Below are 20,687 nucleotides of genomic sequence, written 5' to 3' on the forward strand. Positions count from 1 at the left end.
CTGAGAGTCTGTGACTAGCCCAAAGTCACCCCAGTGAGCTTCCATGGCCGAGTGGGGACTAAAACCCAGATCTCCCAGCTCCTAGTCCAACACTCTTGCCACTACACCACACTGGCTCTGTGGCTCCACATTGTTTTGCCCTTCTTATGACCTTCTTATGATGAAAGTGGAGAAATTCAGCTTGATCAGATGTTCAGAACAGCCCTATTCCCCATCTCCATTCACAATTGTTCCCATCTGCACATATACACACGTCATATGCAACTTTTTAATAATATATATTAATAAATGCTAAATTTGTGCTTTTGCATCTGTGTACCTAGGTGAAGACAGGTCAGCCACCTTTTTTCCGTACAATACTCTGGTAACAATTCAATATCATTACATAGCATCTTGCTAGGGGTATTTGTGGTCCCATTCCAAAGCACCCAGGAGCTGTGTGCTGCCACATGTTCACCTGAGCTGCAACAGCATTTAAAGAAAAAAATTAAGAACCCTTTGGACCCCACCTCATTACTGAAAGTGTAAGTACTTCTCTCTCCCCAGACTTTCACCCCCATCACCCAAACATCATCTCCTCCAATCCTGGTGAAATTCAGGGGGTCTGACATTTCGGATAAGCCCTAGAGCCAGGACTCAAGATTAATGTCTCCACAAATTACACAAAATGCTTGCTCCTCCTAGTGATATTCACAGGACACCTTAATTGTGCAGATCAGATGAAAAGCAGGTTGTGCTTATGTTCATCTTTAATAGAACAAGTATAGAATTTCAGGCCACTCCAGCATTGTCCTTAAATTCACAGGTGACAACTGAGAATTGTCATCTCAGAGTAAGTGGAAGCATTTTCTTTCCACTTATTTCTGGAAAGCAGGGACTGGATATCATTATCCATTCCTTTGTAAAGTTTCCAAGATCAGTGGCTACCATGCATTTTATGTGGAGCTACTTCTGAAGAATGCTTAGAAGATGTAATTAATTGAGACTTTTAATAGCCATAGACTGCCATGAGCATATCCAGCAGGCCTACAAAAACTGCACCAACCTGGATGCATTCAGGTTACTTGGTCTCACCTAAGAGGCCTTAAGCTTCCAAAGTAATTGAAGTATAGCTGAAAAAGACAGCATTCCCATAGTATGTTTTCTTCCAATGCTCTCTCTATATAGACACCTTATATTTCAGAAATACTGCTTGCTTCTTTGGTGAAAATTCACAGCTCCTAAAACAAATGTACTACTATGACTAATAATTTGTAGCACAAGCCAGCAAACACACATACTATACTTGGCACTCACAATTATCAAACGTTTGCAGGATTGGGAGACTGGGTCATGTAACAGGGCTACAGAAAAATTATCAAGAGCCACACTGCCCCACCAAAATAACTTAAGTAACTATTACACATTAGTCCACTTTTTAATTTATAAAGAAATAATTTTCACTTTTTTCTAAAAAACAAACATAACATAGCACAAACGTGGATGTTAATTAGATAAAATAATTAGAACCTATAATTGGTGTCATACACATAAATAAATCAAGTTTGGAGCAATGATGAGATGGCCAACAGTAACAAAGAAAGAAAGATGGCTCATGACTTGAGTATCAAAATGCAGCAAAATGTAGGCTGAATCTAAAAGAGAGTGCCTGTGGTATGGCTGATCAGGTATAATATGTTAAACCTGTGCAATTTCACATTCACACCACATGTGGAAGGAAGTGCCTTATTTATTTATTTATTTATTTATTTATTTATTTATTTATTTTTCATTTCATTTCTATATGGCCCAATAGCCAAAGCTCTCTGGGCGGTTCACAAGCTCTCTGGGGGTTTATGCTTACACCCTACCCAGCTCCACCTTTGTTTCTTAGGACCAAGCCTGATGTGATGCAAGAGATCCATAATTAGGATCTCCTGCAGGTTTTTTCTTACTGATTAGTAGTCCACAAAGCTGCTGTTATTTACACAGGGAAGAAAGACAAAGGTGCAGATCAGGGATGAAACAAGTATTCATAAGGGGAGTGCTCAAAAATGCGACCCCGCTGCTCAAATACTTGCAACCCATTTTGAGTCCGGACCTGGGAGGAGGGTAAAGCCATCAGAGCTTTGCAAGCAGTCCTTGCAAATGCTTGTGAAAAGCCTCAACATTTTGCAAGTACTCACAAGAAATGCTTGCAAAATACCAATGTTATTGAGACAAACAGGTGCTCACCCATTCCTAGTACAGGTACTGTCTTTTTTCTCCCCTTTTTTCTCATCAAGGAAACAGTATGGGAGAGAAGGGCTAAACACTCGCTCCCTGAGCACCATTTCCACCACCTTCAAAGCAGGCCTAATTAGTAAAACAAAATCCACACCAAACCATGAATCGCCTACATCAAATACCATTTGGCTCTTCATCTTAAAACCCTTGGAATGTTTATATCTGGGTATTTACAACGCATCAAGTATTACGTCAAATTTAACAAAATGTTTAATGTATTACAGTAACAACAATCAAGAGAATGTGCAGCCTTTTGTGTTATCGGGAACCTTGTGATATTTGCTGGTTTTGTTGGTGAATCTGATTATACTCTTTAGTGTTTAAGTTGTTGATAATACTTGGTCTTATTATTTGGTTGTAGACTTTTATATATTTTTGTCAGCATTGTAAAAATAAACATAAATTAAATGAACAAAATTCAACAAGATGTTTAAAAAATGTATGCAAAACCATTCAACAACAATGCACCATCAAAACTCTATTTCTAAACTACTTTGAAAATAAAGAGTTTTCATTATTATGTACAAATAACCACTGGTTATTAGTCACAACAATTTTCTGGGTGTACAAGTATAATTCATTGAAGAATGCACCACTGACAGATGTAATGTAAGTGTCAGTACTTACCTCTCTTATCATTTCTGCCTGCACTTGTGGATTTATCTGAAGGGCAAGGACAACGTCCTTCACACTTCACTGAGATCTGTTTTCCTGAGACACAGGCTTGATATTCTAGTTTGCACTGCAATAGAGAAATTGCATCAATCTTTAAATGTAAAACTTTTTAATAATGTAAATTTTAGACCATTAAATATTTTGAAAGAGATTAGGGCTAGCCATCCATCACACTGTATTTGAGATGAAAAAGGACTACAAAATAAGGGAATGCACCCACACACGCTAAGATGTGGTAGGGCCATGCTTTTTGGACTGATCACAGGGATAAGCCCTGTAATTAATTAGAAAGCAGGATTCAGTAAGACTCTACCACTCAAGATACATGCACCTGACCAAAGGGAAGTTCTCAATATTGTATCTAATTACTGATATGTTGGATTGCCTGCAACTCTTGAACAAGACAAGGAATGGCTGCTGGCAGACTAGGTTCTACAGGAATAGCCTTTCTGTATTGCCTTTGGCATATTTTTGCCATACCTCAGCAGATTTGATAGTTACAGACTATGGCCCTATACTTTGCATTTGTCTAGCATTTTGCTGCCAAGAAAGGATGATTTTCCCTGCCATTTTGAATGCTTCCCCAGCACCTTGATTCAAAAAGTTTCCATTTTGCCTGAAACTGAGCTAGTACAGAACTGGTCACATAGGGTAAAATGGATTACAACTATGTATATGCTTTCCCTAACAGTATGGTTAAGGAGTGGTTCCCACCCAGTCATGGGTCCCTCCAGAATATGTAAACACCCCATTTGGTTCCTAATGCAATCAACCCTCACAGTTCTAAGGGTTGATTTCAGCCCCCCAAACCCTCACCTATTGATTGGCTAATCAGAGCCCTAAAGAGGAAAGCACTGGAAAGACAATGCACCTTATGCATTAGTTTCCATTAAGGGAACCTAGACCCAAAGATGCACATGAACCCCCCCACGCACACACCTTGAATTTTTTTGCATACAGTACTCATGGTAGGAAAACCAGATCCCTTTAGTGTCTTTACATCACTTTTTTCGTATTTGGAAAATTCCAAATACAAGTATATTGTCTGTGGACTGGAAATAAAGAACTTTATTTGTACACCAAATAATGAATACAACCCATATACCTATTCTGACAATTTCTGTAATAAATCACATATTGGACTACCCTAGCCTATTGCCTTGATGCTGTTTACCCTTCTGAAATGCCAGTTTTGCCATTGTGAACCATGATTCTAGGTTAAAGGCTCCAACATGTGCTCCTTGGATGTATGCATGTTTCCAGGATATACATGTAGACTCAGAACACATGGTAACGTATTTCAAGCATTCAAATTACCTCACATACATTATCTCAATAATTATTACAATAACCTTGGCAGGTCGGTCAATATTAGTCCCATATTGCAGATGGGGTAAGGAGCTGAGAATGAGAGAATGACTTGCCTAAGACCACTAAATACATTCATGGCAGAGGACTGTTTTGAACTGGGAACTTCTTGGTTCACAGTTTACAGAGCGCTCTTAAGTGGGGTGTGATAGGAAGCAAAGTGGCAGACAATCTGCTGCTTATACTGGAGGCGGTGATGATGTGTGTTTCTTTTAGTCTTCCACCATTTTTTAAAAAATCCACCCCAATTGGTTTCGATGGAAGGGAAATTAACTGTGCCGGCTCTAGGCTGGTGTAATTAACAGGCCCACTTCTGGCCTCTTGGGAGATTGAAGGGGCTTTAAATCCAGTGGATCCAAGGACACCCCTTCCAAATACCCTGTTTTGGGGCTTACTGCTAACAAAAACACTATTGGTGGTATTCCTATAGCCTCAGTTTTCCTTGGACAATCTGGGACCTCCATGGCAGCAGAGGAGCACTTCCACCCCATCTTACCCTCTGAAGTGACTGAAGTGCGCATTTCTTAACCACAAGATGCTATAAGGAAGAGAAGGGTCAAAGAAAGATTATAAAAAATTAAGCCTATTTTTTGGTGTTTATTCCAAAACAAAACAAATGACCACCAGCAGCGTATCCATTTTATAAATTCATAGATTTATTTATTTATTTATTTATTACATTTCTGTACTGCCCAATAGCTGACTTTTTCCTCATAGGCTAATGTTAGCAGTTAAAATAAATGAATATTTTGAAAAATGCAGTCTTTTATAAAATCTCACTGATATTTATTTATTATTTTACTTAAGTGGAAAGACTGTGCAGTGTACATTTTTATGTTTCCCACCTTTGCTATAAATTACAACTAATACAGGTTTGGTACAGTATATTTTATGAAATAAATTCCTAAACTTTCCATTATTTCCCTCCTCCTCTATGTATGAGTTTTTTAAACGAATCGTTTGTTTAAAATGTATTCTGATATGATAAAGCATGGATTATAATTTGCCTTTTTGATGCAATATCTTTTCTTAAACAACACCCACTGATTGCATTGCTAATTCATCAAGTTCAATTTACTCAATTATCCAAGCCTGAAATATTTATAAAGCTATAAGTGAACTAAAATATCACATAAAGGGCATGCTCATTAGTATTTAATTGTAGGGAAAATGCAAAACATACATCCTTAATCAGGAACATTACTTCATGATGCTTTGAAAAAAAGCTTTTCATATTGTTTAACTTGGGTTAAAATTTAGAGCAGATTTATATATATACTTTTATGGTTCTTCCTTTGCTTTTCACTGCAGTTTTTCACTCTGGAATTTTTAAACATTGATAAGATTAACTCCTTCATAGATATATTAAATAATAATAGATACATCTATGGAACATAATACAGACAGAAAGAAGCCCAAAATACATACATAAATTTGCCTTTGGCCTTTAGCCAATGCATTTATTTATTTAAATCATGTTTATCCCCCTAAGGCTCCCACAGTGGTTTACAAGGATCAGAAATAAGATAGTACCTGCCCACAAGCTTAAAATCTCAGAAACACAGCACAAAAGGAAAGGAGATTGGGAGGGAGGAGGAAAAAAGCAAATTCTGGCACTTGATTCTTAGTTGCAAAGTTCAGCAGGTCACGGGGTTGAACCTAAACACAATGGAAAGGCTGCTGCCCTCTGATGGCCTCAGCAGTGGCAGTTGGTAGCAGGAGGAAGGGGGGCTCTCAGCTGGAGGTGAATCCAAGCATGATAGAGGAGTACCTGACTGTGCTTCCTCTTCTTCTGATTTCCTAAGCAGTGGCAATTGGTAACAGGAGGGTGGGTTCTCAGCTGTATGCAGGCATGATACAGGGTATCTGACTCAAATGTAGATTCCAAAGCTAAATAAATATCCCAAGTACTTTGTGGAAGAGTTTCAGTGACAAGTTATATTGGAAAAGTCCCACTAAAATCAATGGGAACACTTCTGTTGGACTAGAATTATGCAAGTGCCAACAAGTGAACAGATAAAAATGGACTGCTTGCCTTGTTCTTCCATATCCCGGAAACAGGGTGTTAAATTGAGGTCCATACTTGTGGTATTTTGATTCAATTTTGTATTAATTGCATTATTTTGGCATTAAGAAGCAATGAGTTTTTTCCACTTGCTCTGAGGCAAGGAGACTTCACTTCTTTTTTGCTTTATGCTGACAACCAGACTCTCCTTTCCCATATTGAAATGGAGTTACATAATTTGTTGGGTTCACAGTGTAAAATGAACTCTCTGAATATTACATATGGGAAAACATAGATGGAGGTCTTTGGACTTTTATCTTTGGATGCAAAATATTATACTTACATATATATTCTTACAGGCAAAATGTATGCAAAACTAAATGATGCAAAACTAAACTCTTGAGCAAACTTTATCAGATGTTCTGAGGTTTGGGATAACATATGAGGGGAGCAGATTCTTCTGGCATTTGAAATTTGGAAGGTATCAGAGAACTGGGGGATTAATAATTTAAAGGTGCGTGAACATTTAAAGACAGCTATAGGGAAGGAGCCTGGGGAAGGAGGACCAGCCAGCAGCTGCACCGGGTGATCCTGAGCCTGAGCCTGCTTCTGCCCCCGCCCACAGGTACTTAAGGCGGGGCTGCCAGAGGCTGCTTCGGAAGGAGCCTGGGGGAAGGAGGACCAGCCAGCAGCTGCACCAGGTGGAGCCTGAGCCTGAGCCTGAGCCTGAGCCTGAGCCTGAGCCTGAGCCTGAGCCTGAGCCTGAGCCTGAGCCTGAGCCTGAGCCTGAGCCTGAGCCTGAGCCTGAGCCTGCCCCCGCCCACAGGTACTTAAGGCGGGGCTGCCAGAGGCTGCTCGGGAAGGAGCCTGGGGGAAGAGGACCAGCCAGCAGCTGCACCAGGTGGATCCTGAGCCTGCTTCTGCCCCTGCCCACAGGTGCTTAAGGTGTGGCTGCCAGAGGCAGCGCCTCAGCATGCGCCTCGGCGTCGTGCCAAGTGTGACGCTAAGTGTGCACTTAGCGTCGCACTTGGAGTCGCGTAGGATCTGAAGACCTACCCACCTGCCTCTCCAGAGACACCAGCAGCCACAATACCAGCAGCAAATAGCAGCAGCAGAGGGCAGCAGCTTTAAAGACAAGGGGAAAGGAGCAAACGTGGACTTTATCTGCTCCTTCTTAGCTGCTGTTCTCTTTTATCTCTTATCTTTTATATTCTTTTAAACTGTTGTGCATTTTATACCCTAACATTTTAATATGTGCCTGGGAGGACTATTGGGCAACTCAGGGGGTGGGGGAGGTGCCACCATAACTGTGGTCACGGGCAGGGGGAGGTATGGCGTTGGGGGATTAACAGGCCAGCTGAGGAGAAGAGGGGCTAGACACCTTACAGCTGTCCCCTCTTCTGGTTCTTCCCCCAACCTGATGGTTCCTGGTTCCTTACCAGTCTGCCCTCAGGCCTGGTGGTGCTGCTGCTGAATGCCAGGTCGGCCCAAAATAAAATCTCCCTCATCCATGATTTGATTGTGGATGAGGGGGCTGACCTGGCATGTATTACTGAGACCTGGGTGGGGGAACTGGGAGGGGTCACTCTCTCCCAGCTGTGCCCTCCTGGGTACTCGGTGCAGCACTAACACCGACTTGAGGGTCGGGGAGGGGGGGTTGCCATGGTCTATAGGAATTCAATCTCCCTCTCCAGGCTTCCTGCTCATTCGAGTGCAGATCTTGAGTGTTTGTACCTTGTGTTGGGTACCTGGGACAGATTAGGGATTCTGTTGGTGTACCGCCCACCCCGCTGCCCATCAGACTCCCTGCCTGAGCTGACAGAGGTGGTCTCGGACTTGGTGTTGAGGACCCCTAGGATGATGGTCCTGGGGGATCTCAACTTCCATGCCGAGGCCGCTGTATCCGGGGCGGCTCAGGACTTCATGGCCGCTATGACAACCATGGGGCTGTCCCAACATGTCATCGGCCCAACGCATATAAAAGGACACATGCTTGATCTGGTTTTCTTGACTGGGCAGGAGGATGGTGATCTGAAAGTGGAGGAATTAACATCTGTCCCTTTGTCATGGCCAGATCACTTCCTGCTGAGGTTTAGACTCCTGGCGGCCTTTCCCCTCTGCAAGGGTGGGGGACCTATTAAAATGGTCCGCCCCCGGAGATTAATGGATTCCGATGGATTCCAGAGGGCTCTGGGGAATTTTCCTGCTGGTATGGCTGGTGCTCCTGTCGAAGCCCAGGTCGCTCTGTGGAATGCAGAGATGACTCGAGCGGTTGACACGATCGCGCCCAAGCGCCCTCTCCCTCTGAGCAGAGCCCGGCCAGCTACTTGGTATACACCTGAGCTGAGGGCAATGAAGCAAGAGGGGAGACGGCTAGAATGCAGGTGGAGGAAAACTCGTGCTGAGTCTGACAGAACACAGGTAAGAACCCACTATCGAGCCTACTCTGTGGCGGTGAGGGTGGCAAAGAGACAGTTCTTTTCCACCAGCATTGCATCTTCTCAGTGTCGTCCAGCGGAGCTTTTCCGAGTGGTTCGCAGCCTGTTACATTCTGGGCCAGGGAGCGAGACGGTGGAACCCTCGGTATTACGCTGTGACAAGTTTGCACAGCACTTTGAGGATAAAGTCGCTCAGATTCGTCATGAATTGGACACCACCATTAATGCAGTTCCATTGGTAGAGGCGTTCAAAGCACCGTCTGGTCCAGTTTTATTGGATGAGTTTCAGTTACTGAGGCCTGAGGATGTGGACAAGGTGCTTGGCCAAGTCCGATCGACCACTTGTGTGCTTGACCCTTGCCCTTCATGGCTTATTAAATCAAACAAGGAGGGGTTGTCCGGCTGGGTCCAGGAGGTTGTAAATTCCTCCTTGAGAGAGGGAGTGGTGCCTGCCACTTTAAAAGAGGCAGTAATTAGACCACTCCTGAAAAAGCCTAACCTGGACCCAGAGGATGTTAACAATTATAGGCCAGTGGCCAACATCCCCTTCCTGGGCAAGGTGCTTGAGCGGGTGGTTGTAGGACAGCTCCAGGCACTCTTGAATGAAACGGATTATCTAGATCCATTTCAATCGGGCTTCAGGCCTGGTTTTGGAACGGAAACTGCCTTGGTTGCCCTGTGGGATGACCTCTGCTGGGAGAGGGACAGGGGGAGTGCGACCCTGTTGATTCTCCTGGACCTCTCAGCGGCTTTCGATACCATCGACCATGGTATCCTTCTGGATAGGTTGTCTGGGTTAGGAGTTGGAGGCACTGCACTACAGTGGTTCCGCTCCTACTTGGATGGCCGATTCCAGAAGGTGGTGCTGGGGGATTATTGCTCTGTGCCATGGCAATTGCGCCATGGGGTTCCACAGGGCTCTATTTTATCCCCCATGCTGTTTAACATCTACATGAAACCGATGGGGGAGGTTATCTGGAGGTGTGGGCTGAGGTGCCATCAATATGTGGATGACACCCACCTCTACCTCTCTTTCTCATCAAAACCAGGTGAGGCAGTGGCTGTTCTGAATCAGTGCCTGGGCACGGTAATGGACTGGATGAGGGCTAATAAACTGAAACTCAATCCAGACAAGATGGAGGTACTGTTAGTGGGTGGTTCGTCTGCCCGGCTAGGTGATATTCAACCTGTTCTGGAGGGGGTTGCACTCCCCCTAAAGGATCAGGTTCGTAGTTTGGGGGTGCTCTTTGATCCAGAACTGTCACTTGAGGCACAGGTGAACTCAGTGGCACGGAGCACTTTTTATCAGCTTAGGCTGGTATACCAACTACGCCCTTATCTGGACAGAGATAGCCTAGCTACAGTTATCCATGCCCTAATAACTTCTCGTCTGGATTACTGCAATGCGTTATACATGGGGCTGCCTTTGAAAACGGTCCGGAAACTTCAGCTGGTCCAAAATAGGGCAGCAAGATTGTTAACAGGGACTGGCCTGCAAGCTCATATTACGCCAGTACTTTTCCAGCTGCACTGGCTGCCAGTCCATTTCCAGGCCCGGTTCAAAGTGCTGGTGTTAACATTCAAAGCCCTTAACGGCTTGGGGCCAGGTTACCTGAAGGATCGTCTCCTCCCATATGTGCCTGCCTGGACCTTAAGATCATCATCAGTGGCCCTTCTCCGTGAGTCCCTGCCAAAGGAAGTGAGGCGGGTGGCTTCTAGGAGGAGGGCTTTTTCTGCTGTGGCACCTCGGCTCTGGAATGAGCTCCCTAGTGAGGTTCGCCTGGCACCTACATTGTATTCCTTTCGGCGCCAGGTGAAGACCTTTTTATTTTCCCAGGCATTTTAGCATTTTAGCTTTCCAAATTTTTATCTTTGCTGTTTTAAATCTGTATTTTAAACTCCTGCACGGCTGCTAGGTTTTATTGTGGTTGTATTGTTATATTGTGGTTTTAATGTTCTATGTATTTTGAATTGTTTTATTGTGTGTTGTTTGGTTTTAATTTTTGTGAACCGCCCAGAGAGCTTCGGCTATTGGGTGGTATAGAAATGAAATGAAATGAAATAAATAAATAAATAAATAACGGACAAAGAAGGCAGGGACCTAACAGAAGCAGATGAGATTAAGAAGAGGTGGAAAGAATACACAGAAGAACTATACAGGAAAGATCTGAATGTCTCTGATAGCCATGATAGTGCGGTCACTGAACTTGAGCCAGACATCCTAGAGAGTGAAGTCAAGTGGGCCTTAGGAAGCATTAGTAACAACAAAGCTAGCGGAGATGACAGTCTTCCAGCTGAGCTATTTAAAATCCTAAAAGATGATGCTGTTAAAGTGCTGCATTCAATATGCCAACAAATTTGGAACACTCAACAGTGGCCACAAGACTGGAAAAGGTCAGTATACATTCCAATTCCAAAGAAGGGCAATGCCAAAGAGTGTTCAAACTACCGCACCATTGCGCTCATTTCACATGCCAGCAAGGTGATGCTCAAAATCCTACAAGCTAGGCTTCAGCAGTATGTGAACCGAGAACTACCAGAAGTACAAGCTGGGTTTCGAAGAGGTAGAGGAACTAGAGATCAAATCGCCAACATTTGCTGGATCATGGGGAAAGCAAGAGAATTCTAGAAAAACGTCTATTTCTGCTTCATTGACTACGCTAAAACCTTTGAATGTGTGGATCACAACAAACTGTGGCAAATTCTTAAAGAGATGGGAGTACCAGATCACCTTACCTGTCTCCTGAGAAACCTGTACAAGGGTCAAGAAGCAACAGTAAGAACCAGACATGGAACAACCGATTGGTTCAAAATTGGGAAAGGAGTACAACAAGGCTGCATATTGTCGCCCTGCTTATTTAACTTATATGGAAACACCGGGTTGGATGAATCATAGGTCGGAATTCAGATTGCCGGGAGAATTATCAACAACCTCAGATACGCAGACGATACCACCTTAATGGCAGAAAGCGAAGAGGATCTAAAGAGCCTCTTGTTGAGGGTGAAAGTGGAGAGTGAAAAAGCTGGTTTAAAACTCAACATTAAAAAAACTAAGATCATGGCAACTGGCCCCATCACTTCCTGGCATATAGAAGGGGAAGAAATGGAAGCAGTGACAGATTTTACTTTCTTGGGCTCCAAGATCACTGCAGACGGTGACTAGCCATGAAATTAAAAGACGCTTGCTCCTTGGCAGGAAAGCTATGACAAGCCTAGACAGCATAGTAAGAAGCAGAGACATCACTTTGGCGACAAAGGTCCGTCTAATCAAAGCTATGGTTTTCCCAGTAGTGTAACGTATGGCTGCGAGAGCTGGACTATAAGGAAGGCTGAGCGCCAAAGAATTGATGCTTTCGAACTGTGGTGCTGGAGAAGACTCTTACGAGTCCCCTGGACTGCAAGGAGGTCAAATCAGTCCATCCTAAAGGAAATCAACGCCGACTGCTCATTGGAAGGACAGATACTGAAGCTGAAGCTCAAATATTTTGGCCACCTAATGCGAAGAGAAAACTTACTGGAAAAGACCCTGATGCTGGGAAAGATTGAAGACAAAAGGAGAAGGGGGCGGCAGAGGATGAGATGGCTAGATAGCATCACCGATGCAATGAATATGAACTTGAGCACACTCCGGGAGAGAGTGGAGGACAGGAAGGCCTGGCGTGCTATGGTCCTTGGTGTCACGAAGAGTCGGACACGACTTAACGATTGAACAACAACAAAGTGGGCAATATGGCTTTCAGGAATATCTTGACTAGACAGCTCTCTCTTCTTCAGTCTAAATCACAGGGTGCTTCTCACCTTGATTTGATTCTAATAGGAATGCTCAAATCTTGCATGTACTCTTTTCAATAAAATGGAACCAGAGTTCTGATTATCACAGAAGCTGAGTCAATGGCTGGGCAGTGCTTACAAACTGACAGGTAGCTGCTAGCTAGTCTTTTCCTCAAATTTTGCCAACTTTAATTGATTTCATACAGAAAAAAAGAGGACACAGTTTATTAAAAATATATTTGTAAATATAAAATTAAAATGAGGACTCATGATTTTGATTATCTAAATAATTTAGAACAATTCCATGTCTTCTTTAAACAATGTCCAACATTTCTTGCCTAACATATCCATAGGCCCAGCCCGAAGAAAGTGAAGGAGGAGCAACATTCCAGTGAAGATTCTGGACTAATTATTTATCCTTCCCCACGTTTATAACATATAAACTTATTCACTAAAACTGCGTGCCAGGTCATCTTCCATTTTTCAGTATAAGGAGGTTCTCTGTTTCCTGCAATATTTTGCTAGCAGTGGGTAGACATCTTAAATATTTTTAATTAAGGACTGTAGACTCTGAAATAAGGAAAATCCATTAGAAAATCCATTGGGGCTCAGCTACCCCCAAATATCCTGCTCTCTTAAATGACTCCTTATATTCTGCTTTACAGCCTTGTCTACTGGAAACTCCCTCCTCAAACACTTATGTGGTGCATGCTCTCTCTCTCTAATCCCAACTCAAATTTTTCCTTTTAAAATTCTTCTCCACCCCCTTTTGACAAATTGGCAAAAAGTGTGTTCTTCGTTAAATCTCTTACGTTCTGTGCTTTGTATCTGACACCTCACTTAACTTTCTACAACCATGCTAAGTGTCCTAAAACAACATCCACACAGGGACTTTAAGTCTTGTAATAGGATATTGAATATTCATAATGAAAAAAGAATGCTTTTATACCTGGCTGAAGAGCTTAAGGCAGAGTCAGGGGTGGAGGGAATACAAAACTCGTGTTCAGGAGATTTGCTCTGGGTTATTTCACAAGTGGATGTTTTCACTAGAAAACCTTTACTAAATGAACACATTGCTAATAGTATTCTTAATTTCTGACAAACACAAACATATCTCTCATGAAAATGAAACAGGATTCTAAAACCAACTAGAAATATTTGATATGTAGAGTGGTGAGTATTACCAGTTTCTGAAAAATATAATAAAAGGGAAAAAAAACCTGAAATGAAACAGCCAAAAATGTAGAGTGAGTTGTATCAGATAAACATTCCATATTTTTGTAATACTTCTTCATATGGCATTTTGTTAAGAAAAGACCATTGATGTTTAAAGTAAAAAAGAGGGGGTAGGATTCTTAGATGCCAGTAACAGAGAATATTGAAACTGTAAATTGTTAGAACCTTTTGCTTACTTATCTGCATTAATTCCATTTTACAGCCAAAAAAAGAGAGTAAAAAAACCTAACAAAGAACTTCAACATTTGCTATTCAGTTTCAGAGCAGGAACTAGATCTTTCTTCTAGCTTTAATACTGCCGTAGCAATCTCTATCATTTGCACTACCACAATTCTTCAACTATCATTCTTACAATACTCTGATCAACCACTCTATGGATTTAGCGGGAGTATGAGAGCATGGCATGGAAATCCCAAAGCAACCCCTACTGGGACACTTTTATTGCTGCAGCGCTCATTTCTACACAACTGATACAGTTTACTGACATGTGTTCAAAAACTGTATTGTTAATTTACAAAAGTCATTCACAAAGAAATTGCAAGTGAAAGAAGGTAGCTATGTCGTACAGCAATGTCAAGTCCTTATTGAGGCTTGACAAATACAATTAAAATATGTTTGCCTGGAGTGAACAAAAATATTTATCTTTTATGTCAATTTCAAGATTGATCACACCTCAAAATAACCTTGATTTTTATAAATCAACATTATACAGTTTGAATAACTTCTGAAGGCATACATCTTTACTAGGACAGGCAAACAATCAAGACGCTTGGAAATGACCTTGAGAATCCAAATTACTATGTTTCATTACTGCAGTAAATGACTAAGGGCAGCCTCCTCCAACTTCATGCCCTCCGGTTTGTTTGTTTGTTTATTTATTTATTACATTTATATCCCGCCTTTTTTCCTCCTTAAGGAACCCAAGGCAGCTTACACAATCCTCCTCCTCCATTTTATCCTCACAACAACAACCCTGTGAGGTGGGTTGGGCTGAGAGTCTGTCACTGGCCCAAAGTCACCCAGTGAGCTTCCATGGCTGAACGGGGACTAGAACCCGGATCTCCTGACTCCTAGTCCAACACTCTAGCCACTATACCACACTGGCTCTCTCTTCCGGTTGCACTGGACAGCATGGGAGTTGCAGTCCAACACATCTGGAGGGCACCAGGTTGGGGAAGGCTGACTAAGGGGGTTAGGTTAAGTGTTTGCTATTATTCTGCTTTGTTGCCTGGTTCTCTCCCTGACCCCCTTTGCACTGATTAGGGTGAACTAGAAGCCCTCAGAAACCACCTTCTCAGGGCTTGCAATCCTCCATGCAATTTCCATAACTATAGTTTTCACATTCACTGCTCAGTTATATTATTGAACACAATGAGCAGCAATAAAAACAAGCTGCCCTGCCCTGTGCTTGTAGATAGTGTTGGCTGGAGCATCTATGTCAACCCTTTCTATTTTGGGTTAAAGAGTGTCAATAGTTATGGCTGAAGGTGTAATAAACCCACAAATCTAGTTCAGGCCAGTTAGGGAAACTCCAAATTCAAAAATCAGATGAACTCATTCAAAATATTGAACCCTTAGGGTGCAATCCTATGCATGTTTAGGCGGAAAAAAGTACTACTGCTCCCAGCATTCCCCAGCCAAACATGCATAAGATTGTGCCCTTAATGTGTTTCGTGTTATCTGTTAAAAGAACAGCCCAGAAGATTGGCAAGTAATTACTTTTGAACCAGGCACCAGGTAACTACTTGGGTACTATTAACACAGCTGCACAACTGATAACCATAAACAGGAGTCAGGTGCATTTCTAAAGTATTGGTAGGTTGCTAATCTTGCTACAAGAAATTTTGTCAGTCTTTTCATTTTAACTTTCATAGTTACACTGACATGTCTTGCTTTTTTCTGGTCATAATTCTTGACCATTACCTTATGATGTATTCATAAGGTGCTTTGTCATCATAAAGTATCTTCACATTGAATGTATAACCAATCATTTAAACTATTCTAAGTTACTTATATAAACACAGTAAAGCACTGAAAATGTTCAGCTTGGTTTGGTTTAAGAGTCAGAAGGTCCCAGGAGTTGCTGACACTGTGGAAGATAAGGACACTCAAGGCCAAACTAAATGTTCCTTTAGTCACACATAGCTGAGCTATGTGTGATTGTTCTCCCTACTTCCCTGCAAGTGCGCAGCCCCAATCTGGATAGGAACCTTGGCGCTTTGGAAGAGGAGGTTTTTAGTTTTCTCCCTGCCCCGTTTTCATCCTGAAATTACACACACACACACACACACACACACACCCCATCAGGGAGGGAGTGGAGTTAAAAAAAAAAAAGGGAAAAAAGTCTTCATTGGAATCAATGAAACAGAAGAGGAAACAATCACACAAACCTCAGCTATGTGTGATTAAAGGGACATTTAGTTTGGCCCTCAGAACCTAGAGAAGGGGGATTCAGTATATTGTATTTCATTCTTTTTAATATTTCTATTGTATTTTATATTTTTAACTGTGTTTTAAAATGGCATTTTAGTTTTTTAACTGGTTGTAATCTGCCCAGAGAACCCTAGTTACTGGGCAGATTAGAAACGTACTAAATAAATAAATCAGTGTCACCTCATACACTTACAAAGAGAGGAGAGAAAATATGGCATTTAATTCTGTATACCCTGGTTCACACAGGAACCCAACAACAAATTTCCATATGGTGAAAAGCCCTTAAATGACTGTGAATGTCATTGATTATCAGAAGCCAAACATGTATAATTTCACTGTGGAAAAAAATATTTTGTTTTTGTTTTTTGCTTGTGAAAATGAATCTTGGTAATGAAAAAGACATGCATATAATTATTCCATAGCAATTTTGCCCACCTCTTAAGACACTGATCTTAAGGCATCTGGAAGAAAACAGGTCCTAGTATTGCCTATTAGGATTTATATAGACTGTACATCTACCTATTCAATTGAGCACTCTGTAAAACCAAACAAACAATCTAAGCAAGCGAGCTGGTAATGATACTCCTTTAGTATTAAATGGGATGTAAAAATACTCCTTTACTCCTTAGTAAAAATGGGATGCTATCTCTTGATGCCTACACACTGGTGAAAAACAATTTTATTATTTATTTTAAATGACCATTTTAATATTGGATCAATTTCTTCTGGAAATATATAAAAAAGGAAAACTTAATGCTAACAAGTAAACTTGCTTAATGAGATTAACTGGCACTGTGATTTCTTATGTAGATTTTTTTTTTTTTAATCAGGTTGAATTGTGCATATTTTATAGAATATACAAGTACAAGATCTAGTAAACTTGTTTAAACAGGGCAAGCAACAATGTTAAGAAGCAGAATACTGTACAATAGCTGATAAACTCCGTTAATTATTCTTACCTGAGAGGAATATGTGTGGCCATCTGATCCACAAACAGGATTGGTATAAACTACTGGACATTGCTTGCATTTTGATGACAGAGGACCAACTCTCCATTGTTTATGGCCTAGACCAGCCTCTTTCATACTGAAAGAAAACAAAGCAGGTAGAGCGCTGAGCAGAAATGATGATGATGATGATGATGATGATGATGATGTCTTGGAATGTGTAAAATGAAGAATCCTTTTTTAAAACATTTTTAAAATTGGCATTTGTATGGGCAGACAAACTATCGAAAGAACATATCACTGTCTTCTCATGATTTAAACAACTTAAACAAACAGCTTAAGCAAACAGTTTTTCCCAATTAATATCAAAGCTAATAAGGAGAAGGGTTTACAACTCCTCAGAAAATCAGAATGGACCACTAAACTGACAAATACAACTCCAAAACCTGCCCCAGACATAAGGGCATGCTAGGATAGATACTTGCACTTGGGCTTACTGATGGAATCGCAGGGGGTGGGGGAGGATCCTGGTTTACGCTCACCTTCATCTCTTACTCAAAGACAGAGTAATCAAAGGCAAACGGAAAGATCAGTATACTTTGAGATAGTCAAGGGAAGCAAAATCCCATCAAATATACAGAGTATAAACATTTCGCTGTGAACTGTCAATCAAGAACACAGAAGGATAACAAAGGGCAACCTCCAAAGTAGCATATGGGTTAATATTCTGCCTGTTGGCCGCTCTAGCAATATGGGCAAAATAAATAATAAAGAGCAGAGCCCTCTCTGATTGAAGTGGGGTAGGAGAAATATAATTAAACACAACTGCATCACCTTGGCTATTTGTTTTGGTCCTCCATACTAATCGTCATCTCAAACCAATAGTTAGGGGAGAGAACAGCCTGCACCATAAGTAGTGGCCTGTTCCAGATGTACATACTTCAGCCTAATAAGGAGACATATGCACAAACCTTGTGCCATAGCACTCCATTCTTCCATTGCTTCTTATCACCTTGCTTCTTGGCATGCCATGATTCAACACTTCTTGGCTTAATTAACCATTATTTCCCATTACTGACGAACTGGGAAACAATGGTTTGCAGGATCAGAACAAGCCAGGATCTTAAACCAACTTCAAACTATGGCTGGCTCGTTCTAATGTTGCTAAGCATAGTTTCACAGTTTGGATGTAAAGGGAAACAAAGGTTAATTAAGCCAAGAAGCATTCAATCATGGTATAACAAGAAGTGAGGAGGGAGGGCAATGTATAGGCACAAGCCTTGTGTATATATTAGTTTATTAAGCGGAAGTATTTATTTCCGATCCAGGCCAATAACTTGAGATTGTTGTTGTTGTTCAGTCGTTCAGTCGTGTCCGACTCTTCGTGACCCCATGGACCATAGCACGCCAGGCCTTCCTGTCCTGCGCTCTCTCCCGGAGCGTGCTCAAGTTCATATTCATTGCATCCGTGATGCTATCTAGCCATCTCATCCATATAACCAGACTAATTAACTTTATGAAACCATGCATTTCTGAAACTAGAAAAAACAGTGGTAGAAAAGTATAGCAGTGGAAAAGTTCCAATTTCAGAAAAAAAAATCCATGAAAAATCTTTCATATTACATCACTGGGATCAAGCAGCAGTGTGGACAGAAAAGCTGTACATGGGCTGAATTTCACATATTGATGTGAACTATCCAATTATTTAGCTACAGGTTTCCCATTTGCTGTAATGTTCAGTGTCACCCTAGAGCTTATGGGAAATAATAATGATAAGAGTCCCAATATAAAGCATGATACTCTGTGATAAAGTTGATTTCTGAGGCCCTGGGAAGACAGGGCAGTGACAGCAGAATTAATGCATGTTCTGTAAGCCTAAACTGTTTCTGCCTCTTCTTCTTCGACAGAGCAATAGTGGGAGGACTAAATCTACAGTGGTAGTTTTTGCCTAGGTGTTAGAGCTGTTTGGCTTTCCTTTAACAGAGGGGTTGGGGGTAATTTGGCTTTTGGTGTTTTCAGATATTAAGCCATTTTTAACAAATATGTTTGTTTCAACAGCTGTCTTCAGCGATCAACCAGCTTAATACGGTATGTCAGCCCAGGGGCATCAGGATTCTATTATTTATGTATTACATTTCTATGTCATCCAACAGCCGGAGCAATATAGGCGGTTCACAAAATACAAGCAAAACCATAAACTACAAGGACAAAACATAATGTTATGTTCTCTTTGGACACAAAGATGATGGAAGACGGGAGAGAATGTGCCCAAAATTATTTTTAAAAACAGCTTCAATAGTCTTCTTTTCTCTTTGTTATCCCATGGCCATAGTTGAGAGAGAGAAAAATTTGGATTTAAGTTAAGAGATATACATAACATCACACATTGCTCGGAACTTTCTGTACCTAATTAGTGGAAAGTTCTTAGCTACCAGAGCAAGCAATCCTGTGGCCCTTAGACAGAGTCTTGGGGGCCATAGGATAGTTTGGATTCCTGGATCCGAGGCTGGAGCCAGCTCTCTGACCTCAGAGCCAGGAATCTGAGCTCCCCTTCCCCTCCCCTCATAGCCACCACAGAGGGAACTACAATGGCTGCCTCTCCAAGCTTGCAAAAGCAACCTCAGAGAAGAGGGAAAGGGTAGACATGTGGGGGGCTAGGAGGCCAGCTTACACTGTATCCCCAGGCTTCCCCAGCTTCCTTCCGTCCTGCTCTTCAGAACCCCAGCTAGATGGGTGAAAAAGCCCATTTAGCCAAATGCAGAGTGGGAGGAGCACAGAGGTGACGATTGTCTCTGCTGTCCTCCTGCTCTTCATAGGATGGCTGTAAGCCTCTTGAGTTTGGAGGCTTATGGCCATCCTATTAGGATTGGGCCCTAATATGATTTTTTTCCCCCATGACAAATGCCAAAAACACCTACCCTTTCCTGAAGAACCTTAAGACAATTAAAATAAATATGTAGTTGCTTGCTGAGCATCAGCAGTGAAGTCATGGGAAAACGTTTGCCACATTGCGTATATAACAGAGTACAATATAAATCAAACATCAAATGGAAAGTTGTTCCTGGCAGATGGAATATCATGAAAGAAGATGAAGTCAAGAAGACACAAAGTCAAGAGCGCACAAGGGAGATAAGACACATGATGCTGAAAATGTAATTGTAAAATATCATCTAGGAAGTTAAAGCCTCCATAACACAAAAGACAGTTTAAGGACTATGAAAATGGAAAAGGACATTTTAAAGGTTAATTATAGGAAACTATGATTTTTTTTTCCTTAGTAAAAAGTACAGAAGAGTGAGGTGAAGCAAGGGCACTGGATTGAAGAACTAATAATGTGCTTTTTGAGATTAAATAATAAATGGGCTTACATGCAAATAGGAATCCTATTCAGAAAAAAATGTATTTCTTGAACACATTTAATAGGAAAAGAAAACAGATCAAACAAGTGAAAATTCAACTAACAGTTTCCTCAAAATTCATGGAGCATGCTTGAATTAAAGTCTTACATTGACAACTAAAAAGCCTTTATTGTAATACTTATTGTAACTG

At 41.5% G+C, this 20,687-nt stretch overlaps 1 protein-coding gene across 1 annotated transcript in view; it reads right to left on the bottom strand.

Moving 5' to 3' along the window:
* The window catches only part of SPOCK3 (SPARC (osteonectin), cwcv and kazal like domains proteoglycan 3), a 224,992-nt gene that overhangs the window by 57,616 nt on the left and 146,689 nt on the right, over positions 1–20,687 (bottom strand). The window contains exons 5-6 of the mRNA XM_084856398.1: positions 17,151–17,277; positions 2,893–3,007 (exon numbers count right to left, since the gene is read on the bottom strand). Coding sequence (XP_084712524.1) covers positions 2,893–3,007; positions 17,151–17,277 — 242 coding nt within the window. The remainder of the gene's footprint in view (positions 1–2,892; positions 3,008–17,150; positions 17,278–20,687) is intronic.

The sequence above is a fragment of the Heloderma suspectum genome, chromosome 5 (assembly GCF_057233095.1).
Source record: "Heloderma suspectum isolate Gila_16-S chromosome 5, 16-S_ref, whole genome shotgun sequence".
In the NCBI taxonomy this organism is placed as follows: Eukaryota; Metazoa; Chordata; class Lepidosauria; order Squamata; family Helodermatidae; genus Heloderma; species Heloderma suspectum.